Genomic DNA, 26,728 nt, shown 5'->3' on the forward strand with positions numbered 1-26,728 from the left:
CAGAGATAAACCATCTTCTGTACAATCTGATCATATTTACAATACAAGAGCTATCATAATCAGTGATGACATATTTATAAAGTTACATATTTAGTTTTAAAAGCAAATCAATCATCTTGCCATTAATTTAATTTGATCAATATATTGTGCAGTCTATAAAGCAATGTAGTATTTCACTAGTAATAAAAATATTTTCATTAGCCGTGAAATAACATGTTGAGCAAGGCTGCAATTACACCATCTATGTTGATTAATTTTGACATCTGATGAATAATTCTTACAACTTAAACTCAGAGCCTAAATTCTCTCTGTAACTGATGGAGAGAACAAGACATTTCCAGAAAGTGATTCCAACCACTGGTGTTACATGATTAAAGCTGTATTCCTTTTAGACATCTTGCTGTACTTCCATTTTATTATTACTTATCTGGATAGCAATGATAGACTCCTGTTTTTCTTTCCCCTTGACACTTCCTAAGTTATTTTTTTTACATTGTGCTGTTACTATCCAGCATGAAACTGCTTGATTTTATAAGAATACTTGCCTCTAGAAAAACTAGGAAAAGGGCAAGCTCAGTATAAATAAATATAAAAGTCGAGTGCTTTGTTATTCTTGGGTTTAATTTAAACAAAACAAAACAAAACCAAGCAGATTACAATAACTAGTTTGACATCTGTGATTCATGGATAAAATTTTGCTTTGTCACTGATTTCTAGTAGTGTAAATTACAGAATTTTAGAACTTCTGGAAATTAAAAGAAAAACTTAATTTCTATGTTCATGAAAAATAGCTTTTCAGATGGAATGTAAAGGGAGTATGCTACTACGAAGAGACTCAATCTCCCTTTCAAGTTGAAGCACCTGTTACCTGTGTGTAATTAGTCTTGTGATAGTTTAAATGTCTTTAAATGTGATTTAAGGTAGAAAGGCAATGAATCCTAAACAGAACTGTAGTCACTGTAAATGTTTTACGTAAGTGTGAGCTGTAGCATATTAAAATTACTGACTATATCAAAAACAAATTCCTCACAAACAAATTGTCAAACATCCAGGAGATGTGAACTAGGTTCATCCCCAAAATTAAGCAGATGTGTATGTGATACATGCTTGTATTAGCTTGCCAGCTGAACATGAAAGTTATTAATGTCTATACACTGCCTGGAGGATCAGTCAGTTTTATCATGCCAGACATCTTTCGTATTGTGACAGTAGAAGATTTTTTTTTTTTTTTTAAATAATTTTAGGTAATTATCTCAGTTTAGAGAATCCCTAGACACAGAGGGAGATTTTTTTTTTTTTTTTAATGTGTTCCAAAACTCCATTACATGGACTTCTTGCTAGTATAATAAAGGAGTTGACTTATTACTTTCAATTCACTTGGTAATCGCATAAGTACCTGCCTAAAATTTAAGCATGCAAGTAATCTAATGAAAATCATACCATATCAAACTTGATAAAAAGTTTAATTATTTCATTAAATTAGGATCATAATCCTCATTCTTATAAGAACTACACATAAGTGTTACAGCTTCTTGGAATAAAGAGACACCTTTGCGACTCTTGCTTTTCATCAGTCATTGTAAAATTTTCTGTTCCATCTAGCTTAATATAGTTCAAATGACTATTTTCTATTAAAAGCTTGACTATTAAAGTAATTTTACTGCATTTTCATAAAGGGGGAATACACGTGATATCCTTGGCAAGCTGAGCTACAGACTTCTAGTTTGATCACTGCCATTACTGATTCTGGTCTATGATCCATCCTTTCATTTTCCTTGTTGTAAAGTTACTATTCCTTTGTTTTTGCTAAAGAACATATGTAAAACAACTAGAAATGTTAAACTAAATAAGCCATATTTTACACTGAGATCCACAAGCACAGTGAATAGCTGAACAGAGTTAAGCAATGGTGAAAGATAGGAACAGTCTGGCAATGAATTGGATATAGAATTTGACTTTAAAATTAAATTTTAAATAAATGTTCAGGTTTGTGGTTATAAACTGCATGCTACTGTGAACTTTTTTAAATTGTGAGCAACATTATGCCTCATATTTGTATTTTCTGAATAATAAGCTCAAGACTTTAAATAATTTACATTGTCTCCTGTTCATCAAACTTAAGATTTTATAAAAATGCAGCACTTTTCTGTATATAGTATGTTAAATGGCACTGACATTTTCCAACCACTCCTACATTTTATTGACTGAGTCAGAAGTAATTAAACAGAGACTTCCAGTCAAAGGCCCAGATAATAATACCTAATCGATAAAACATAAATATATCAGAAGCTGACTCACAATATATCACAACCAAGCTCAGAAGCTGGAATGGACATATATGTACACATATAAAATCATGCTATTCTAGCAATTACCAGTAAGTCTGTAATACATACTTGTTATTTTAGCTTTGGAACAGCAAATAAGTCTTCTAGCAAAAATCTGATTTTGATAATTAAAAATGGCCATTCTTTTGTATTCTGTCTCTAGTTTTTATTCTAAAATCATACTCAGCTTTGATAATACTCTAGCGATTTTAAGCTTGTTTTGCAGTAAGCTTGCCTGTAATTAGCAGTGTGCTGTTATATTCAGAAGGCCATGTCCATTTGTGTTACAGCTCTCCTCTTCATTCAGAAATATAGTGGCTGACATTGCTTTATTTAACTGTATTTTGAATTTATTGCCCAATTATTCAAAATAACAGTGATGTAAATCCTTTTTCACCTCATTGCATTGTTCCTCATTATTTGTTGTACTACATGTCATTATATATTGGAAAATCCAGAGTTAAGTGTCTGTTCAGCCTTGAGAAAAGAAGGCTTAGGGGAGACTTTATCACCATGTTCCAGTATTTAAAGGGTGGATACAAAGATGAAGACTCCCTTTTTACAAGGAGTCACATGGAAAAGATGAGGAGTGATGGGTACAAGTTACTCCTGGGGAGATTGCGAGCAGACATGAGGAAAATTTTGTAATGAGGACAATCAGCCATTGGAATAATCTCCCCAGGGAAGTGGTGGATTCCCCAACACTGGACATTTTTAAGACTCAGCTGGACAGGGTGCTGGGCCATCTTGTCTAGACTGTGCTTTTCCCAAGAAAGGTTGGACTAGATGATCCTTGAGGTCCCTTCCAACCGGTATTCTATGATTCTGTGGTTAAGTTTTCCTGTGATTACAATCTCAGGAAGTTATAAGGGTGAATTAACATACACAGAGGAAACACAAACTGACCTCTGAATATAGAAAACATAACTTTGGTAAGTTAATCAAGGATTACACACAATTCATCATCAGTGTTTAATAGTGTTGTCTGGCTGTTTACGTCTGCATCATCCTCTATATCTAGCTGCAAAACCTCAGTAAATATTCCAGTCTTGACCTTGGAGGTTTGGGTTCATTTGGACTGCACAGAGCACCACTGGTTGCAGTGCTACTCCATATCAGAATTCAGACTCCCTAGATTAATTAAGCAAGATGTCTTAAGAAAAGAGTTATTGCTGCTTCTAATTAAACTTCGAAAGTTTTCATAGGATTTTTGACACTTTATCCACGGCTTATTTTTAAACAAACTAGTCTGTTCCTTATTTTCCTACATACAGAAATGTTTCCATCTTTCAAAAACATTACTTAGCCAAGCTCTTACAGAAGCTTCAGTTACAATATTATTAGATGAATAAAAGAATGTACACATACATTTGTGTCAGGCTTCCTTGAATTGAGTCATTTGTTTCACAGTTTTTTTCATTATTTTGAAGTACATTTTTTAAAACATTGTGTTATGCTTCCAAAATCAGAGAATGCTCTTAACCTTTGCTTTCAGTAGAGCCAAGGAGCCTAACTTGGCAAATCTGTTACTTCCTTCAATGAGCATTTCACTTTCATCACTATCTTTTCATGTAAACAAAATTACTTTCTCCTCTTCACCTTGTCTCAGTTAAATTCTGAATAACACACTGGTTATTCAGTACGCTAAAAGAGATGTTGCTTTACCAGGAAACTATTCTTCAGTGGTTCAGACTTCATGTCATGTATTTTTACTGATCTTTTCTATTAACTTTTTCACAAAGAGTTATATTTTGGTTATGGGAATTGTCCATTCCAAATACAAACCTGTTAACAATACAAATGAAGACTTTGCACTTGGGTTATTTTGGTTTGTTCTTCTGTTATTTATATTTTCATTTAGAAATACAGTACCTGATGTATATATTTTGGATTAAATCTTGTATTTTCTTGGGTTTATTTTTTACTGATCCTGTGCAAGTCTGTTATGAATGCTACTCTTTCTTTATAATGAAAGTTTGTATTTTACATAAAACTGACTTCTTTATTCATAGGTTTTTTTTGGTTTTTACATTATTTCACCACATGGACCACCATGTTTACCATGTCCTTTCCTTGATTCCTGTTTCCTTTCCTAGGCTAGTTGCTAACAAACTGTTTAACTGAAAGCTCCCTCCAGTCATATGATTCTGACTTATTTCACAATGCATACAATTTGCAAATGCAAGGGGAAACTCTCCTTCCTTTTATGCTGTCACAGCACAAAAAGCCCTGTCTTTTAAAGACAAGTGAGTTTTTGAATCATTGTTTCTCTTCTTTTTTGGTCTGTGCACTTTTCTGCAGAGTACTCAGATCAAAGTCTGACCATAATCTGAAAAATACCTGGTGATGTTTGCAAGCTGTTTGGCTGCATTAGGTCCGGTAGTGTAACACTGATCTTATGACCTGAAGTGGACATTTTTCAAAAATGTAAGCCTGTTTCAAACTTAAACTTCCAGTTTGACCCTCAGTCTCTATGCAGGATTCACAGCTATGACTTGGGAATTAAGACTTTTCAGGTGTCCCTGAGCTTCTCATGAGGTGATTCAGCTTTCAGTGTAGTTCAGAAGATACTAGGGCCATCAACCTATGATTACTAAAATGCACTTTAACTAAGAAATCATGTATTTTAAAGATACCTGGATGGAGGGAAAAAAAAAATTTAAAATGGACAGACTTAGACACTACTCAGTAAAGCTGATTGTCACACAAGAAATTTCAGAGGTCTCTGCCAATAATAATCTAAGCCCTGGCCCAATTACTATCCCGTAGAAAAATCAATGCCAGTTCAGTAAAGTTGACAGCAGTGGTAAAATTGCTTGCTCCTATTAGGCTAGTCCTAATTTGCCTTTTTTAGATATTTTGGGCATTTTTTACTGCTTACTGTGAATCTATCTAGAGACAGCAAACCTTCAGCCCTGCATGAAAGATAGACTCAATATGTCACTTTCAGAAAGTCTCTGATACTGCTGTTAGACTTAATAATCTTGGGAATGTTTAGAGGTAGTTTTGTCCACGTCTTGTAAGTACTGAACAGTCATAGTTTTATTCTTTGTAATTGGAGTGTCATATATTTTGCAGTTCTGCGTGTCATTTAATATGGTATATTTTATATACCATAATAAGATATTTGTACGGGGTGTGCATATATATATGCATATATACACATAAATGTAGGCACATATATACATTTCTAAGCCATGGGAATGTGTACAAACTAGGTTAAAAAAACAGTGGTTATTGCTTATTCTACTCCATGTTCCTGAAAATCTGAATTCCCTGTTCCCATATTTGTATCTCACTCCTAAATGTTACTGGCTTTTAAACAGATTTCAGCTATTAGAAGTTCTGCAAATTGACTAAATGCTATGTGAAGAATTACTTCCTCTTACGTATGTATTTGTTTGAATAAAACCCCTTTAAAAGAGAAAGGGATCTGGTTTTTGTTTGATATATCACGGGATGCAAAGAATCCCTGGTATTCCAGGATAACGTAACTGTCATAACAGTTGCACATTTCCAGACCAATAAGTCCATTGAGAATTTGAAGAGGCTTCAAGGACAGAATTAAAATCCTTTCTATTAGTCATCTTCAGTGGCCTGCATTTGATCTTCATTCAGTTTCCTACAGACAGTGACTAAGTCACGTTGTTACTGACAGTTTTTCTGTGCATGAAGGCCATTTTCTTGTGTTAACTCAAAGCTTTATTTGGGTTTTGTAAGTAAAATGCCCTACTTGCAAATTAGTAATCTGCTATCAATTTTTTTTATTTTTAAATCTTTGTGTAGAACCAGTCTGGATCTTTTGGATGGCTGCAAAGTATTTGTCTAGCTGGTTTTGGTTCTCCTCTCATTTTTGAAGATTGTAGAGGTCTCTTATCGTAGTTAGCATACGTGTTTCAGATGTGGTTTTATCCAGCATAACCATCTTTGGCTCTGGTTCAGTTTTGCCTTTTTCTCTATCCTTGCTTTAAATTAGACTGTTCCTCAAATCTCTCTCTTTTTTTTTTTTTTTTTTTTTAATTTGTCCATTGTTTGAAGTAAGTTGTACATACCCTAAGAGAGAAGTCCTGAAAATAATGTCTCAAGTCCTGGGTAGTCAGTATTCATATTCATGATATGCAGTTTTGAACACTAGTATGTAAGCACACTTGCTGTGGAAAGGACAAATTTCTACAGAGGATCTGTTGAACCTGTGGGGAAAGAAAAAAAAAAAAAAAAGACAACAAATAGACCTATAGACCTTCAACCATCTATGGTTGTTTTCAGTTTATGATGATGTCTAATTCCAGAGAAGCCCATGTAAGCAAGAAGCAGCTTCTGTGTGGTGCTAGGTACTTGGCAAGGAGCAGTGTAAAATGTCAGAAACCTTACTGCTTAATGACAGTAGTAGCTGATGAACTGATACACATACACACACACACATGTGTATTGGAAAGTATTTTCATTCATATACTCTCTCTCCAAAGCTTCCATTCCAGTGTTATTATCCTATGCCTTTCTCCCTTTTTCCAATCTACCTGTTCCTGATTCTACCCCAATTCTGTCCCTAAATGGTCTGTCCTTCTTTCCCCATACTGTTTTCATGGTGGTGCTGTCCTTATCCTCAGTACTGTGTTAACAGTTACAGGAAGGAGGTGAAGCCATTATATGCTATTTTAATCTCAGGCTGCCTTCCAGCAGAAACGGATTCTTCAGCTAACTACACTGCAGACTGCTACTGCACTCAGATAAGTAGAACTGAGGGTTACCAAATATTGTGCCTCTTTGAAGGGAAGTTCAACTTGAGCAGTGAAATTGTCTGCTCATCCACTGCTATCTGCTGCTCTTTTCCTCATTTTGGTGCACAGTTCTACTTATCTTTGATCACTAGCTCATGTTTTATTACTTGACAAATGCCAAGGGGCAACCATGCACCTTCCTAAAGACTTAAAAATAGTTTTAGGGCCTGATAGATCTGTGAGTCCCTGAATTCAACAGGTTTATTCCCGTTGATTATACATACATTCTTCATATGGATGTTGGAATAAGTATGTCTATCTTACAAACCAGTGATAAACTTTGTGAGTGCACTATTTATGGTATCTTCTGATTAGTTAGTCAGGGAACAAGACAACATTGTTGATCAGTTTACACACCTGTAAGAGTTTACTTGTCGTAAAGTTGCAAATGAAATAATATTTTAACCATATTAAAATATTTACAGATTATAGAGCCCATGTTGGAAATTAGAGCCACTGCTTCTAGCAGCAAGGAAGGGTAGACATTTGACATAGATATTTTTTTTCTTTTCACATAACAGATTATAGATAATTATAGTACATTAACAAATGCAAAAATTGAACAGCCATATTTAAGAAAAAATAGAAACCAAGTTTTCATTTTGGGATAATTGGAATTGTATTGACATGCAGGGATATTAACAGGTTTTTTTCAGGTAATTATAGTGCAAATCTGGGTATTTCTGCATGTAATGTGCTTAGAAATAAGTAAAAGAAAATCATATTGATAACTTGTTTGTTCTAGTGAGAAGAGATTCAGTCAGTAGGTGTTTGGCTATACAGCAGAGCTAGATAAATGTTGTAAACGAAAACAACTTTTTTTCACAAAAAAATATATATGGGTGGATGATTGACATTGAACTAATTTTGTTTTATAAAGGACTTATCAGAAAGATTAGCATTAATATTTGTGTATTAATATTAGTATTTATTATAAAGGTAGTATTTATTATGATATCATGAAGTATTTCATTTTCAGTGTTAAAAAAAAATCTGTAGCAGTTACTTTTAAAATAGAAACAGCTATTTTCAGGTCACAGTGATATTTTCACTGAATTGACATCATACATTACATTTCAGGTGAGCTCTGTGAGGAGAAACTAGATTTCTGTGCTCAAAACCTGAATCCTTGCCAGCATGACTCAAAGTGTATCTTGACACCCAAAGGATACAAGTAAGTCTAAAATATTTTCACAATCCAGCTGAATCTAATTTCTGAGTTTTTATCCTGCTTAATTTTACTTCCCTTTTGTTTTAGTGGAAGCAAGTTCTATTCTCAAGAATCTAATTTCAGTTATTAGCAAGCATTACAGCGGAATAGGCCATTATTTTCATGTAGATCTACTTTATTATCTTAAATATGTTTTACTGAATTTTGCTGATCCTTAACATTTCTAATTCTAGTCAGATTTTAAATAGGAAGGCAGAGCAGAGCAGAGCAGTTAGTCTACATGACAGTCTATACAAAATCCTTTCAGTAGGTTGGACAGTAGGAAAATAATTGCATTTAATTGAAGTGGAATAATTATACTACTTTCTGGGAAGCAATTGAGAAAGAGAAGGCACACTGGAAGGTATAAACTAAAGAATTCCATCCCCAGAAAAAATAATCTTCAATTACACCATATCCTTATCATAATTAATTAGTATGCACCGTTTAAAGTGTCTTTAATAGGCTTTAGATTAATAAATATAGGAAACCTGCAGCTTTCAATTGTCATAAGCAACTGTTTTATGCACACTATGCTCTTGTGCTGAAATCTGCTTATTTATTCTCATTCCTAATACTTACTAAACATCATTTTATTTAAAATATGGCAAATAATATTCAAATACATTAAATATTCAAATGAGCATGGAATTAAGTTGATAGTTTTCAACCAGAAAATGGAAAACTTGTTGGATTTCAATTGTTGTGTGTTGTTTATTGTCGTCTTGCCACTTCAGTAAACCTAGTTTGGCATCTTATACTTTACTGCCTAGTTCATTAATCTTCCATGTTACTGTCTGTCATTTTAAATCAGAAAATAGCACATGCAGTAACTTCAAGAATCTGTCTCTCTTAGTCAGCTTTTTAACAGCATGCTTTATATTCTTTTTTCACTTTTCTTATTTGGATATGTTGTTGAATGAAAATTGAGACATATTTGATTGAAGTACTTAATTGAAAGTTACACAGCTATTTAAAATAATTTTTACCACTTTAGAGCAAGTGCTAAAAACTAAAACAACACCAAGGACAGAATCACAAGACCTAATGAAATCAATTACATACATCTTAAATTAAAAGAAAAAAAATAACGTAAATGCATGGATTTGTAATCTTTTCCATTCATTTTTTCACAGGGTTCTGGGCATTCACTCAGTCTAATAAATGAAAATTTCCTGAAGAAATGCCACTAGCATTAACAATGAGAGTTGTATGGGGAAATAAAAAACCAAAACTATAAAAACATTACATACTGTCTTGAGGGTATGCTGTTTCTAGTTCAGTGTGGGCTCAGGGAGGGCAGAGGATGTGTTTTGAGACTTCTGCTAGTCTGCTAACCATGGAGATGTTTAGAGTAAATCAGGCTGGTGAAACTTCAAGGGGAAAAAATTTATGCATAACCTCTAAACTGTATAAATGGACCACTGGTCCATTTGTAGCTTTTCAGTTGACAAAGAAAATATCCATCAGTGTAATACAAGCCTTGGATTATTTCTCTTGGTTTCAGCAACTAAGCATATTGATTATTTTTAGTGTTTGCAGTCGCTTACAACATCTTGTAACATTCTGCATTACTCATAAATTCCAAGAAGAACTGTCAGAATGATTCATGAGGGATCTCTAGATTTAAAGCACAACTCTTCAATATAACGGCAGATGAGTACGCATGGGTAACCAGTAACTGTATTCATTACATATGTAGATTCCCCAAATACTATGATTAAGCTACATAGTCTCTACACACAAAGTCACAGTAATGCATTTTTTTTCTTGAGTTTTAAACAATTCAGTAGTTCCTTAACTTTCCCATAAGCACACTGTATTGTTAAAAGGCACTATGCTATCCTACTCGCTTTCCTGTTTCACAGATGTGATTGCACACCTGGATATGTAGGTGAACATTGTGATATTGACTTTGATGACTGCCAGGACAACAAATGTAAAAATGGAGCACAGTGTACTGATGCAGTTAACGGATATACATGTATTTGCCCAGAAGGATACAGGTGAGAGAGATCTGAAGACAGGACAAACATGTATGTCTTCTGTCAAAGTTGGGTTTTTTTGGAAATACTAATTTTTCTGTTTGTATTTAGTGGCTTGTTTTGTGAGTTTGCACCACCAATGGTTCTACCTCGCACCAGCCCTTGTGATAATTACGAGTGTCAAAATGGAGCCCAGTGTATCATAAAAGAGAGTGAACCAATCTGTCAATGTTTATCAGGCTACCAGGGTGAGAAATGTGAAAAGCTCATCAGTATAAACTTTGTCAACAAAGAATCCTATCTACAAATCCCTTCAGCTAAGATACGCCCCCAAACCAATATTACTCTACAGGTAAGATTGCTTGTGTTGTAGATTCTGATCTGGAAAAGACTGTAAATGACTTTTTGTGGTATGGAAAATTAGCCAAAGTTGTCATTGGCTCACTTAAAGAGCTTTTCACAGTTTGAGCTAAAAATCTAGAAGAGTCACTGGAATATATTCATATTGAAGTAGATGGGCTTATTGATAGGAAGAGAAAGAATTTTGTCAGGTTGTCCTTCAAGGAAGAATTTTATAGTGAAGTAATAGACTATGGCAGTAAATTCAGAGATTCACTTAATACAGCATTTTGATTTAATATTTATTTTTAGTTCTTTCTAAGTGTTTCTTTCTTTTAACTAGATTGCCACAGATGAAGACAGTGGGATCCTGCTCTACAAAGGCGATAAAGATCATATAGCGGTAGAGCTGTACCGGGGTAGAGTGAGGGTCAGTTATGACACAGGATCTTATCCAGCCTCTGCTATTTACAGGTGAACCCAGATGAAATAGCTTTCTAACTGAAGCAAAACATGTATTAATTCCTTATATCAAAGTCACATTTTTAATAGATGGCTGAAAGAAATATATGTAAATTAATGTATTGTCAGACATTTAAAACCTATTGCCAACAGACATGATTTGGCTTGGAAAATAACTCTAATGCAGATATGTCAGAAAGATAATATATTTTTCAATCCATTAAAACTGAGTAAGAGTTAGCTTCCAGCAGAATATTTATACATTTGTGTAAAGCTCACACAGAAGTGGAGTTTTTCTCATTATGTTACTGCCAAATAATTTCCTAGTGTGCAGGCTAAAGTGCAGAACTATTCTGCGTAAGTAGAAATGAAATGAAAGTTTCTCTTCTCTTCTGTGGTAAGCGGTCTTATAACATGGGACTTTTCCCTGACAAGCGAAGAGAAAGCTAAAAACTTGATTCTGAAAAAAGGCACTACCCTTGAAAAATAAATGGGTTTTGCTTCCAAAGTCACTGAGAGACAGAATTCACATCTGCTTCTGGAGCTTAATTTTTCAAATTTTTAAGTCAAATTTCTCCGGTTCTCTGAAAAATAACCATCTGAATTTCCGCTGAGGTTTTATGTAACTTCTCAATAATTTGCAGATAGACATTGCAAGAGAGAGCAAAAAACCAACAGGCATCACTTCTTGGCCTTGACTGCCCTATTGTTGCTACAAATACATTCAGAAGTAAAGGAGAAGTGTTAAATGAGTTTTCCTTGAGTCTTCCTTTTACTGTATTTACACCTTTTGTGTTGTAAAATTATATCTGGTGTATATTTACTTCTGGAGTTTGTAGCAACTGACACTGTTCTGCATTCTACTAGGGACATTTCATTGAAAATAAATGGAGTTTAGAAATTATTGCACTCAAATGGCAATATAAAATCAAACTCTTAAGTTTATATAGAAGGGACACAGTGTTAAACTTTGTCAGGTAATAACACCAAAGGAACTGCGGTTTAGTAGATTACTAAATGCACTGAACAGAAAAAAAAAAAACATTCCTATAAAATACAATATAAAGTTGTTTAGTAAAACACAGTCTATTACAATAAGCATCCTAAGGTTGCTTTTATTTTCTGATGCAATATGTGTTTTATAAGGTTTTATACAGTTCCATGAAATGGTTTAACATGTGGAAATGGTATATGTATTTTAATTCTATATATTTTCATATATTAAAAATAAGGTTTGACTTTACAGGAAATTGAAGTATTTCACACAGATTTAAAATTGCTGAAACATTCATTTTTCTGAATGACTACAATTCAAAATCAGATTATTTTTCTCTTCTATCTGGAATAGTGCTAAAGAGGAAGTTGAGATTGTTTTGTCAAGATTTTAATTATTTTTGTTGATTTTAATTTTGATGGGTACAGCTCTCTCAGAATAGGACAAAATAGGGATAAGGATCATATGTAATTTCAAGTTATTTCTGCTCCTATTTGTTTAATCTGTCAAGAATACTTCTTCCCATTCAAAACATACATTCCCTTCTCATCAGTTTCATGCTTTCTCCAGTATTACTGGGATATAATATATACCGGTAATTCACACTTGTCCATTTTAGTTTTCTATAAAAAGATTGGAAAACAAGACTCACACAGACAAAATTAAAATCCATAAACATAAAAGAGATTAATAATAAAGTAATCAATTAACAAACAGTCCAAATTAGGTTAGTGTTACAGAACAATTAAAAGCATCTCCCATACATAGCTGATCTCCTCTCTTGAATTATGTGACAAGCAGAGAATGCAGGCACAGTGAAGAAGGGGATGGGAAATGTAGGGAAGTGTTACACGGTGACACAATTGTTTAGTGAAGCAGATACACACTGGTATTTTATTATTATTAACCTCTCTTTCATTTCAGATAGGCCTGATGGTGAGTTTCTAGGAGGTGTATGAAAATTGTCATGTAACGTTCTGAGAACAACTGTAATGAAGTTTTTGGCCTTGAGGGAAGCCCGTATACTGAAAGCATTGCATACATTTCTTCATTTCTATATATGTTTGTGCATCTAGTGATGACTGTACAAATTAGATATTGTTTAATTTCTATTTCAGGTTCTAGAAAGGAATATGTTGTAGGACAGGATCTTTTACACTTTATACTCTAATCCCTTCATGCTTTCCAACTTATTCCTATTTTTCTAACTTTTGTTTCCGGCCATCTCTGTTTCCAGTTCTTCCTGTTTTTCTTTCCTAGGATCTTTGTGACATTTCCTGCCCTTTTTCAGCTCTTTATCTACTTTTCAGTCAGCCGTTGCATGTTGTCCTTCTCTACCTTTGTTACCTATTAAAGCTGTCTCTTGTCATGTTTCCTGCCCTTCTTTCAGTCCATCCCTTTGGTTTCTTTCATCCCTTCCCTCCCTTCATTTTTTTCTAAGCCAACTAGATCTGATCATCTTTGCTGAAAAACTGCTCACAGACATAACCTACTGATTAATTTTTTTTTATATATATCATCCTTCTCAGTCGTCTCCTTGACTCAATTTCCAGTCCTGTTTTCCTTACAATCCACTGCTACCCATTACACTGATTCTTGCTTTATTCTATTTCTTGCCCAGTGCCTACCTCTTTCTCTTCTTTCTCTGTAGGCCTAAGTTTTGCTTCTTCTGAATGGAAACCACACAGTTTCTTTCTCTGTCCATGTAACTTTGTTCTAGCTAAGGCAATACCTTCACTCTGAATGGGTTGACAGGCCCAGATCCAGCCAGTACTACCACAGCTCAAAAGTAGAGTTGGCAGGAAGGTGCTAATCATCTGTGTGTTGGAATAGAACCAGAATGGACAAAGAATTTGAGGATCTAACCTTCCCATTTCTGCAGACTTCCATGTTTTCAAGATTTTAACACCTTGCCTCAGCAAATATTCAAAAGGATGACAAATGGATAGACATGGTGCCAGCCCACTAGTGAATGTCATGACATGCAAAGCAGGGTTAATAGAAGCATAAGAGAATGAAGTGTGCTCCCTTCAGTCTGGGAAACTATCTGGTCTATTTAGAAAAATAAAAATCAGTTTCAGCCACCATTCAGTATGGAAAATTTTAGAAGAAACAGTTGAAGTTTACTAAAATTATATATAGTTAAAATAATATTGTGAAATAGTGTCATGGGTTAACCATGGTAGGCAGCAAAGCACCACAGAGCTGCTCACTCACCTCCCCTTCCACCTCCAATGGGACAGGAGAAGAGAAATGGAAGAGTTATAGTCAGAAAAATCATGGGTTGAGATAAAAATACTTTAATAACTAAAGGAAAAGGGGGGGGGGAGGGAGGGAGGGAGGGAAGCGCAGCAATTGCAATCACACAGCATCTGCCATGGGTTGGGCATGACATTATATGGCATGGAATGTCCCTTCAGGTCATCTAACTGGTTTATCCCCTCCTAACATCATGCATAATCTATTCACTAACTTGTAAATTAAGATGGGAAGTTGCTTACAGTGAGAAGGGCAGAAAGGAATTAAAAAACTGAGAAGTTTATCAAGAGATTTACAGATTTCATTAAGGAAGTGAAGATTTATGGATAAGACAAGTCATACTCCACTGAACAGTGATGAGATGCCTGAAATGGAGACCAAAATAAACCTCCAATACAAAGATTCAAATAGAAGCTTTATAATGTAAATGGCAGTCAAGAAATGTGTGGAAAAGGAGTCAAATGGGAGCTGTAAAGCCTACAGAGGTGCTTGTAGTAGCAACAAAACAAAGTTACAAGCAGATTATTTAATCATTATAAATACGGAGAATCAACAATAACAGCAGTCTAACTGTGTAGAGTGAATGAGAACTTCTTTACCAACGAGAATTGACTGTAGAAAGAGCCATCATACCAAAAGCACTGATCAGTCAATCTGAGTAACAAGATGAGATGATGGCAGTGCCAAGACCAGTAAAGAAAAATAATTTGTTGGAGATGGTTATTCAGGAAAAGTTAATCCACTTGGGGTTTGTTCTTCCTGGAAGTTCATTTTTAAATGTTAAATGTTCTTTACACTAAAAAAAGAAAGAAGAAAAAAAATCAGAAAACTACATTCTGTAAAATAGTTTTCGTCATATATTTATTGAAAATATGGGAATATTTCTTCCCAAATCATTAGTCTTTTACGGAGTTCCAGAAGCTTTAAATCAGGGGGTTTTTACAGCTTTTCATTAGGATCTATGCATTCAGCTCTCATTTCTCCACAGGGAAATGGGCTAGAAGTAATGCAAGTGCATTGGCAGGAAATAGTGCACAGATATGCCTTGTGTTTATTTCCCCTTTAATTTAAACCACCCTTACCTAGGAGGGCTCCTCTTTATGCAATAATTTTTTACCAGTAAAACACTTTAAACTAGAAACTTTTAATAATCATTCTTAACAGAGACACATTCCCTTTACACATTATGGTTTATACATCCCTGGAATGACCTCTTGCTATAAAAATGCATGTTCTGTGTTGCTCTCATCCTTTTAAATAGTATTGTGATAAGTTGTAAAATAACTTTTCCTTGGCATGGGAACATTACTTTAGGGTTCTTGCTTACTTAAGTCAAGAAGTCATATGCATTTTGATTTCTTAGCACAACTTTTCTCCTGGATTCATTGAAATGTGTAAATAAATTAATCCTGGCACTTTTCTTATTGCTTGATCACAGCAAACAAACCTCTTAATACCTTGAATAGACATTAGTCTGTATGAATGATGAACCCTGACCTTTGCCTTTCCTCCATGGAACCTGGCAGTCCCTCCCCTGCCCACTCCTAAAAAGTGTTTATTCTGCCAGTGTATGCTCTGTTGTGTGTTTGCACATTTTCCATAGAGCTAAGTTTATGTAAAGCATGCATGCTACCATGCAGATCTTCTATCCATATTGAGCTGAGTCTGTCCATGTAGATAAGAGGTGGTAATAAATAGCTAAGAAGCTATTTAATGTCTCACAGCTGTAAACAACCATGTGAGCACTTCTGATCTGTTACAGGACAAAAGCAGTTAGGTTAATTAAAATATTGCTTAGGATATTATAAGGTAATTTGCTTGATTTTTGCCTTGAGATTTAGGAAGCTAATCCCTTTCAGCTATACTGCTTTCCTAATGAGAAGAGCTAACTGACTGCATGACTGTTCAGTCCGTCTCAGGCTCTCATACAATTGGTTCATTTAAATAACTTTTTTCAAAGGCTTAAGCTCACTTATTTAATGGTGCCCTGAAGCAAATAAAGGCTCTCATGGGAATGGTTATAATGTCTGGTCTCTGGACTACAGCTCGTTGTCATAACTTCCATACAGCCGTACATTCAGGTCTTAATTCTCCAGTGGAAAATGGACTAGAAGTAAAGTACAATCATATATTCAGTCCCAGAACTGAGTAATAATATTCTTCCTTCTCTGATGTACTTAAACTGTGTTCAACTGCAGAGTAGTTGCCCTATATTTAAACATTTGCTGTGTAGATATTGAGGCTGGTAAGTTTAGGCAGCCATTTTTGTTCTTAGTAACTTGTGTAGTCTTGTCCTTACACAGCTAAGTACAGTGCTTGAAACCAGCCTTTTCTGCATGACACCCTTCAGCCAGTCTCCTGCTAGTGGATTCATACCTTGTTAGTAAGCAGAAGGAAATATGTAGGCAAGAAAAAAAACGAATACAGTTATTCACCATTCTAGCCAGAAGCTGAACACACAGAAATAACCATGCCTGATAAAAATAACAAACTACTTTATTGCTAACATCAGTGGAGTTGTCTGGACCAATGATGTGATTTTGTATAGCAGGACTAAGGTTAGATGCAGTTCCAAGTTCCATGAAATAGTAGGTTTATATATCACTGGAGTTGCCTCAGGCCTTCATACATGCGAAATATGTAAACACAATACTATGCAACATGCAGGACACTGACACACACATGTGCACAAATAAGAACTTGAAATAACATGAGATTAGAATCATAGAATGGTTTCGGTTGGAAAGGACATTTAGCAATCTCCTAGTTCCATCCCCTGTCCCGTGAGCGGGGACCACTAGACCAGGTTGCTCAAAGCCCCGTCCAACCTGGCCTTGAACACTGCCAGGGAGGGGGCAGCCACAACCTCTCTGGGCAACCTGTCTCGGTGTTTCACCACACTCATTTTAAAGAATATATTTTTTTTTTAACATCATCTTTTACTTTATAGATTCTATCTAATCTAAATCTACCCGTTATTAAAATAGTTAGATCTTGGCCTATCACTACAGGCCCTGGTAAAACATCTCTCTTCATCTTTTTTATAAGCCCCCTTTAAATATTGAAAGGCCACAAAAAGGCCTCCGCTAAACTTTCTCTTCTCCAGGCTGAACAACCCAAACTTTCTCAGCCTTTCTTCACAGAAGACGTGTTCCAGCCATCTGGTCACTGTTGCAGAAGAATCCCAAACTTTTTTTTTGTTCAGCTTCCTGCGTAGTAAATGTATTTCAACTGAAGTTTAGAATATTATCTGTATTTATACAGTTCATTATTTGATGAGGACAGGAATAACTTTGAATGAAAAAGGGTTATTAATTTATAATACATATTATTAATAGAGTGTTATTGAAGGGGTATTATATTGCATTAGCTCTTAAGCATACGTGCATGTCCTTGCTTAAAATCTAGTTTTCAGGAGACAGCACTCCTGTAGAAGTTCTATTCTGAAGCTGTATTAAGTCTTAAAGAGGAAGAAGAAAACCCATTCTAAACAGGCCATCAATGGTTTTAAATTAATATTAATGTTTATTTTGCAGTGTGGAAACTATTAATGATGGCAATTTCCACATTGTGGAGCTGCTAGCTGTGGATCAGATTCTTTCGTTATCTATTGATGGAGGAAGCCCCAAGATAATTACCAATTTGTCTAAGCAATCCACTCTGAATTTTGATTCTCCACTCTATGTAGGAGGTAAGAGGATCTTCCTGCTTCTTACTAATGGTATCATAGTTAATTTACTGTGGTAACATGCATTAATAAACACATGGTAAGAGACTCATTCATTGAGATAACACCTTAAGATGAAACTTCGGTTAATCTCAATAGTTTCAGTTTTAATAAATAGTATGTCCTCAAATTGTACCTGTTGCTTTTTTATGAGTGTGGATATTTGATGCCCACTGTAAAATTCTGTGATTTTCAACTGTTATGTAGCTTTTTATTATACTGAAGAAGTGTGTTTGACATTGTTTTGCTACCTGAAGATTCAGTAATGCCTATTCAGAAAGTGTAGAATGGTAGCATTCTACTTTGGACATGTTTTACATTTCACTGTAGAGGTATCTGCACGAAATGATAGCAAGGTATAAAGCCATGAAGTATAATTTATGTCTAGAGATCTTATTGATCAGGGCTGATAAGAGTTATGACATTAGGGAAGAAGGGAACCAACTGGACAGTTGCCTCACAGTATGTGACAGGGTTTGTTGTTGGTTTTGTTGTTGAGATTTTTGTTTGTGATTGTAGAGATAAACTACTGGAAACATTTTTGATCATTTGCTGCAATTTGCTTTTTAGAACTGGATTCAAGCCTTGTTTTAACCAGCAGTTTCTGCTGAATTTCTGGTGGACCTGAATAATCTAGGTAAAAGAGTCAGAAACTTCAGCCACAGCTTTGTGCCTTCTCACTGTCCTTGGTGGCAAGTTCTTAGTGACCAGAGATTCAGCATGGTTTTTAAATACTGCTGATCTTTTACCAGTCTTCATCTTCTATTTAGTTTAACCTTATACTCTTATAGAAGACAAGTAAGGAGTTTCTTTCTGATCTGTTCTTCCTGTAAAAAGAATATCTACATTCTTTTTCATTTTGTCTAATTCTTAAGAACTGTTCTGTGCCTGAGAATAAGTTTTTAGATTTGAGCATCTTGCCTTCTTGAAAACAAAATATGCTACCAGTAGTACATTTGTGACATGCCTATTTTCTCTAGAAACCACAAGGTGCTATTTATCCTCTTTCTAAATATACAGAAAATCTCAGGGTAGTTGCTTAGATTTATCTTTAATAGAAAAGAAAAACAGGAAGCTGCTTTGATACCCATCAAGAATAGTCTATTTCTTCTATACAACTAGTATAACAAATGCCTCAGTTACAGATGATGAGGGATAAATTGACTTTTATTGCTGAAAATCCCTATTCTTACACTGAAACACTTTGGCTTTTTTGTCAGATCTTTTCAGATTTTGTCACTTCTTCCTTCCATCTAAGATAGGAAGTACAGGATAAAATTCAACATTAGTCATCACTCCCCATATTAGGAGAGAAAATAATTAATATTATCAAATGTATAAGGTTCCTTTAAAATTGCTTCATATCATGAATCTTCAAAGGAGGATTGCCTTGTGGAAGTACATCTGCATTTTTTAATGTATATAATTTCTGTTATTTACATAAGTGTCCTGTGCCACATTTTTTTGAAAAATAGATGGTCCTAGAATCAAGGAAGACACTGTGTGCTTGCTTACTTGTATTGTCAACATCAGTTTGTTATTTAATGACTGCTAAGGCAAATTTTATTCTTTCTTGAAAAATAAGCTTAGTGCAGAATGATCCCTCTCTCTGTCTGTTATGGGCACCTTTTGATTAAATGATGCTAGACTGCCAACTAGAAACATTTATTCTGTGCAGTGCTAACACTTGTTGATTTGTGACATATGGTTCTACTTGCTTCTTCACCTTGCAGATCTGTGTCTCCATTAGGAGATTATCATTTTGAAGTATCATAAGAAATAGGTTTTGGAAATAATCTTTTCTTTCAGTGGTTTGAATCTTAAGAGCAGAAGCCTTTTTCATCCTAGCGCGTATTCTTTAGAGAGGTCCTGTGTTGCTTCTATTTCTATTCTTCACATTCAGACTGAGGCAGACAATTATTTCTGCTGTCACAAAAAAGAAAGCACATTAGTACAAAATAAAGCAAAAAACCAATAGATTGATATTCAACTCTTAAACTTTTCTGTTCTTTATGTTTATCTATTTGTGATCTTTAAAATTCTTGAGACAGTTAACTTTCACTCTTGAATCTTTATATTACCCGTCTTTATGAGATTCATTCAATTTTTTCTTATCCAACTGTATCTAGAATTTTTAGAGAATATGATCACACATTTCCATCAGTTAAGAACTCAAATTCTCACTAGAATTTTATGCAGTATTTTTATCTTTGCCAGAGTCTTAGTTTGACACCTATATCGTCATGTAGCTTACACTTACTCTTATCACCTTCCTGCTACGATGGCATTTCTGGTAAGCATCACCTCAGCTGGCAGGATGAATTTCAGACTTGACAGCAAGCCCTTCTATGGTGTTTCTCTTATTCTCTCTCACCCCACCTCCCCTTTCTAATTTTTTTTTTACAAAGTTATTCTTGGGTCATAATATTTAGGTGGATTTGAATGCGGTAATATAACTTTATTTTTACAGAAAGTGGGCTAATCAATTTATACACTTACCTTTTTTTTGATCTTTTTGCAACTGTATGGCACTCTTGTGTGGTCAGAATACACACGCTAGATATTTTTCAGTCTTTCTACAACAGATTTCAGTAAATTATATTGAATTCCATGGCTTTTTATAAGAAATCTTAAGGGACAATCTGTTTCTTCTCAAAAATTCTTCAAAGGGGTCACAGACTTCACTGATACTTCACATTCTCCAAAATTAGTACATATTTTACTAGTTGAGAGTGGCACCTGTTTCATGGAAGCCCCTATTTTTGAGATGGGTAGGGCATCAGCTGCTTTTCATTTGTGCCTCCTCTGTTCTAGCAGCTTCTAGAATGAGATACTTGTTTTGACAGTGTTATTGTATGACTGCTATTTAATAGGGGTCTTCCCATTTGCCTCCTTGAGCAGTAACTTGATAATTTACCTGTAAACAGGTTCAGTGACCGAAAGCTTGGAACTATTCTCTTACCTTTCCAAACATAGAGCTGAAATATTTGTCTGCATCATTTCTATGGCAGTTCTTCCCTAACTGATGAAGAACTTTTATCTAGAAATTATCTAAGAAATATTGCTAAAGAATATGAGCAGCTTTTGCACACACTTTGGCCTTCTAACACTTGGTAACTCGCTAGAAGGGGCAAAAAGTATATAAGCTAAAAGCTTGTATATATTCTTGCATTTTATTTCCACATGTCTTCAATATTGGAGATTATAGACAAAAAATTCTCTGTATCACATGTGATATACTTCATATTGTTTGGTGCCATACATGCTTATGTGGTTCCCAGAAATCATACCTCAATTTTCTGACACTTAGAAGTATAACACCTAGTTTAGCTTTGCACTGGTGTACTTCGTTTTATGCAGCTTTTTTTTTTATAATGGATAAATTCAGTGCATCTATTCTGTTACTAGATACCCAAAGCCATATGCCTGAACATTTGCTGAGTGTTGCTTTCAAGGGAGACATCAGGGTGAAGAGGCCTTGTTGACTCTGCCTTGTCCCTGAATTTTGAGAATATGGCAAATATATTTTAGGAAGTAGAAACTAATGTTTGTTTGCAGTCTGAGTTGTTTAGTGTAACAGTCACAAGACTATTTTACTTAACTGATAAGATCAAGGAAGACAGGTCTTTTCAACAGTATCAATGCAATATTGTTCATTTCTATAATCACTGAAGCTTAGCACAAATGAAATTACAATAACCTCTAAATGAAAGGCAGGTTTACTTCATTAGGTTGCATAGCACTTCTGCATTACTTTTAACTGTTCAGAGTAACTACATAAAACCATTAGAAGTATCAGTTTACATGGTTAAGAAACAACTATGCAGAACCTCTTTCTGTGGTTGCTATCTAACTAAATACCAGAATGAAAATTGTTAATTTTGCCTAGGAGTAAACCTGTACAGCTGTGTATTTAGTTTAAGGTAAATAAATCCTTTTCTAATGCTCAGTACACTTTGATTTCCTTTACTTATTAGTCTCAGGAGTTATTTAGGCATTTATGTATTCATTATTTAAATGTGATATCTGAAGTACTAACTAATATGGGCCAATATGTTGGCAATAAGTTTAAAAAAAAAAATGGAGTAGAAGTAGAAGAAACTTCATTTTTACAAGGAAACAATGTTTAATAGTAATGTTCCTTCTGATTTAGTCTTAAATGATTAACTGATCACAACAGAATAACTCCATCACATATACCTACTGCTCTAATTACACCTGTAACAATTATATACTACAACAGAAGAATTATTCTGAAAATGGTCAATATCAGGGAATATCTACATATAAGTATTTTGATGTTGAATTATTGTTACTATTGACTGTCTTTGTTTTGAACTGTAATGGCAAACTATGCGTGGCTTGTTTATTAAACTGGTTTTGAGACATGCAAAGCAAAAATATTTTTTAAAGTAATGGAACCTCATCCTGTTGAGCTTTTCTTCCCAAGAATTTTCACTAGCAAAATTTCACATATTAAATGTGTATGCCAGCTTCAAATTGATGAGCTGGTCCTGCTAAATTCTTCTGGATTTGAGTATCTTAGAAGCTTACAAAAAAACATGTATCAGCCACTAAATGTCAACCACTTTTGTTCTCCCAAGATTCAGAGACTATGTACTATCCTGGACTTAATTGCACTAGGTTAAAACCAGGCATGTATCTGAACCTTTTCACAGTTGTGAGCTTCCTGTATAAAGTCTTCTATACATCTCTACTTGGATCTAGACACTCTCGGGTTTGGAGCTGTTTTACATGCATGCTTGACAACCAGGACAATTTCCAAATTACTAGATCATTGCTCGTGGTTGTAGGTGAATATCTAAGAATAATTAATTAGGAAGAAATATTTATTTTAAATTGTTTTAAAAATAGACAAAGTGGTACAGAAAATTGTACCAAAGATTACATTGATCATTTTCCATTATTAATTTCCTAGGCATGCCTGTGAAAAATAACATAGCATCTTTACGCCAGTCTCCAGGACAGAACGGCACCAGCTTCCATGGTTGCATCCGTAATCTATATATCAACAGCGAGCTCCAGGACTTCAGAAATGTACCACTGCAAGTGGGAATTCTGCCAGGTTGCGAGCCTTGTCATAAGAAAGTTTGTGTGCATGGAACATGCCATGCTACCAGCCAATCTGGCTTTTCCTGTGAGTGCGAAGGAGGATGGACCGGACCCCTCTGTGATCAACAAACTAATGACCCATGTCTTGGAAATAAGTATGTCCTTCCTCAACACAGAACAGTACTATAATATGCATATAAGCCTCCTGTTATGTGTATTTTTTTCATAAAAGTTCACACTTTCTTCAGCAAGAAACAAAATATCCTGGGCATGTAAAAGTCAAAACAGCATCCAGGTTATAGTATATTTTTTCCATAAACTTAATGAGGAAAAGTCCTCAGTTTATGGGAGCAGATACAGACATCTCATTCAAGTCTGCCTAAAGCCTGGGAAGTGCTCTTGCGTACTTCTATATGAGCTTCTTCTGTAATGAGGTACACTGATGCAAGTGTTGGTATGATACTTGATACAAAAATAATTTAGATGTTACAAATGGAAAAAAAATAGCTATTGGCTTATTTATAATTGTATAGAATGAGGAAATACATTTATTATTATTATTATTATTATTATTATTCCGTAATATGTTTTAAAAACTTGATTCAATAGATATATCTAATATTTTCACAGTACCCAGGTTTTAGCAGGAAAATATATTCCTACCATTATGGTATACTTCTGTGTAAGTCCCTGTGTGCTAATTTTTTTTCTTTGACTAGAACATTTTAGGTTGTCTATACATATGTGTAGAGAGAAAGCGCAAGTTATGTATATATGTGTGTATGAGTATTGATATCTATGCATTTTCATCTTCTAAATTTATTATAGAGACAGATGCAATTTTTTTGCTCATGGTCTCCCAGTACAAGATCAGAAACTTCAGAAGTTCAAAGTTCTTCAGGATTTATTAGTCATGGGCAACAAAACGTTCTGTTTGCCCTTACCACTGTCCTTACTACAGTTTGTCAAACTTTTTTTTTTCTTTTTGTAGAATAAAATAAGCCTGCTTGGTTCTTTCAGCCACTGCCATTTCAGTGCTCTCACCAATATAACTTTTTACTTTTGAGGACCTGTGGTCTGAGTTTGCTCAGAAATTCTAATAAGATGATTCTCAACTCCCGTATAAAATGATGTTAAAGTGATCTTTTCACATACTGTGTGTGGAGAGTCTCACCCTTTAAAGCTTTATACACCAGTTAGCATGCTTTACAATGCAGTTAGCAATGTATACATTGGTTATGGGCTCTTTCAGTACTATTAAGTTTTGAACTCTTCCCCAAGCTACAGCAGTGAAATTTTTGAGGAATATCATTACAGCATTTTGTTATTTATGGGACTTTTTCTTACCCTTCCTTCTCACTGTAACTTTACGAGATAAAGAAAGGAAGTCACAGCAGGTTAAAAAATACAAATGCGATGTCTATCAAGGAGTCAAAAATAACATGGAACTGTAACCACCAAGTTCTATAATAAGAAAAGACAAAAAATTTCTTTGAACTGCCCTTGAAAAATTAGATTCTATATATGTTCTTATAACTATACATATCAGCACCCAAACAGTGCTTTTTGCAGTATATTACAAGACTTGGCAAGTATCAGATACAGGCAGTATCAAAGATAGAATTAAGTGAGCATAACATTAGTATTTTGTTAGCCCTTCAAAGTATTGGGTTTGTTTCAGCTGTATACAGTGCTGTGGGCTTTTAGGAGAGAAAACCAAACCAAAATTGTTTATTTGGAGTGGAGGGTTTTGTTGTTCTTTAGTTCCTGTGGATTTTGATTCTTGCATTTCTTGATTCATCTCTAAATCCTGTCTACTGAGTTAGCTGCATTTTGTCCATCCAATACAGTATAACATTGCACTTTATTTGAGAAACAGACTTGTCACTGTGATCTCTGTTTCAAAAATGTAGGGGATCTTTTGAGGAATCCTGCACACCATGTAAAGGCTTAAGGCTTAGATTTATTTTACCTAAATCTAGGTTCTTGACTTAGGAACACAGTGACCAAAGTTTGCTCTGCACTCAGTACAGGAATAAACACATTTCTAAAGAGTAAATTAGATCTCAAGTGGTCTAATCACCCTCTGGATTTCTCTCCATGACTGTATAGGGAGATTATGGCAATTATACATCTAAATTGAGTGCCTGACATAGGTACCTAAAATTAGATAAGATGAAACTGTGCCCAAGAGTTTGCACTTAGCGTGATGTTCCTTTCAGTACAATCTGAAGATGAAATTTAGGGCTTGTTCAAAGAACAGGTGGAAGCAAAAGTATGAGAGTTGGCATTAGCCATGATTTAATCATCTTCTAAGTCAAGCAGAACCTTACTAAAGATCCTGACACATATTGCTTTGATACCTAAAAGAGCCTGTATAGAATATGACATGACGTCAGCATCACCTGAGTAACTTCATAGATCAGATGTCCTAAAAGTGGTTGTGTTGTAAATGGTGAACAGATCAAATGCTGAACATAATGAAAACTATACAAAAGCTATTTGCTCTGTGATACTGTCCAAGCCTTCAATCTTGAGTTGCTTAATCTAACAGACTTGGAATATCAGACTTCAACCACAGGAACAATTTGGAATATTTTAGGGGACGCAGTTGCTTCAAAACTACAGTCTCTTGCATAATAGGGAAGCTGGAGGTGCTTAAGCTATTTGTTATGTTTTATATTTGCAGTGCTTTATCCCAAACTGGATGTGAATGGAGGCTGTGTGTTGTGCATTCCATTTAAATATCCTGTCATGAGACTGACTTCCATATTTTTTCCTCCAAGTTGCACCATGCCAAAGTATTTGCACAGAATTAAGGGTACAGATGGAGAGTTGTAGATTTCATTGATGAGTGAAACTTGTTGATGTTTATAAACTAGAAGTTTTAAATAGTAAATGCAAGTTTGTCAAAATTAGTATTGTTCATTCTTTTCAATTTTACCAAATTTCTTACTGTACTGAAGGAGTAGAGTACAAAGGAAGAAGTTTCCAGAAATACAGACTGTTATTTAAAAAAATTTCAAAATGAGATATTTTTCTTATCAGAACTCTTCTTTAACTATGAAATGTGATTTTATATTAATTTTTTTCATCTTCAAATTGAAACAAATGATTTTATTTTTAATCTAATGGGATTCTTTTCTTCTAATCTAAAGCATTTATTTATTTATATATTTAATTAGATGGCTGTCACAACCTACTAAGGAGGTTGTGGGCTTAGGGATCTTAAATACAGACAAGCAAAGCATTAGAGGAGAAACATTAGGGAGGGTGACTGTGACCTTGAACATCAGGATTGCATTCCTCTACACAGGAATTTTCACTGTGGTCTCCCAAGGAAACAGTATGTAGATAGAATAGTTGTGTTTCAAGACAACAGTTAAAGAAAATAACATTATTTCTAGGAAGAAAGTTATTGACCCTGTTCTACCAAATGAACAAAGGGAAGTGATTTTATTCCAAGTTATTGGTGTTTTCAGAAGATGAATTTCCCTAATCTTCACTTTACACCTAGAAACACGTAATTCAGTATCCTCCTTTGGGGAAACACCACCTCTCTCTAGAGAGCTCT

General features: G+C 34.7%; 1 protein-coding gene across 17 annotated transcripts in view; it reads left to right on the top strand.

Annotated features, from left to right (window-relative positions):
* The window catches only part of SLIT2 (slit guidance ligand 2), a 267,201-nt gene that overhangs the window by 236,170 nt on the left and 4,303 nt on the right, over window positions 1–26,728 (top strand). For all 17 annotated transcript variants that reach the window (XM_074904590.1, XM_074904584.1, XM_074904589.1 and 14 more), the window contains 6 exons: window positions 8,186–8,279; window positions 10,184–10,321; window positions 10,412–10,652; window positions 10,983–11,113; window positions 17,891–18,045; window positions 23,021–23,309. In XM_074904590.1, the coding sequence (XP_074760691.1) occupies window positions 8,186–8,279; window positions 10,184–10,321; window positions 10,412–10,652; window positions 10,983–11,113; window positions 17,891–18,045; window positions 23,021–23,309 (1,048 nt within the window). The remainder of the gene's footprint in view (window positions 1–8,185; window positions 8,280–10,183; window positions 10,322–10,411; window positions 10,653–10,982; window positions 11,114–17,890; window positions 18,046–23,020; window positions 23,310–26,728) is intronic.

The sequence above is a fragment of the Athene noctua genome, chromosome 4 (assembly GCF_965140245.1).
Source record: "Athene noctua chromosome 4, bAthNoc1.hap1.1, whole genome shotgun sequence".
NCBI classification, from domain to species: Eukaryota; Metazoa; Chordata; class Aves; order Strigiformes; family Strigidae; genus Athene; species Athene noctua.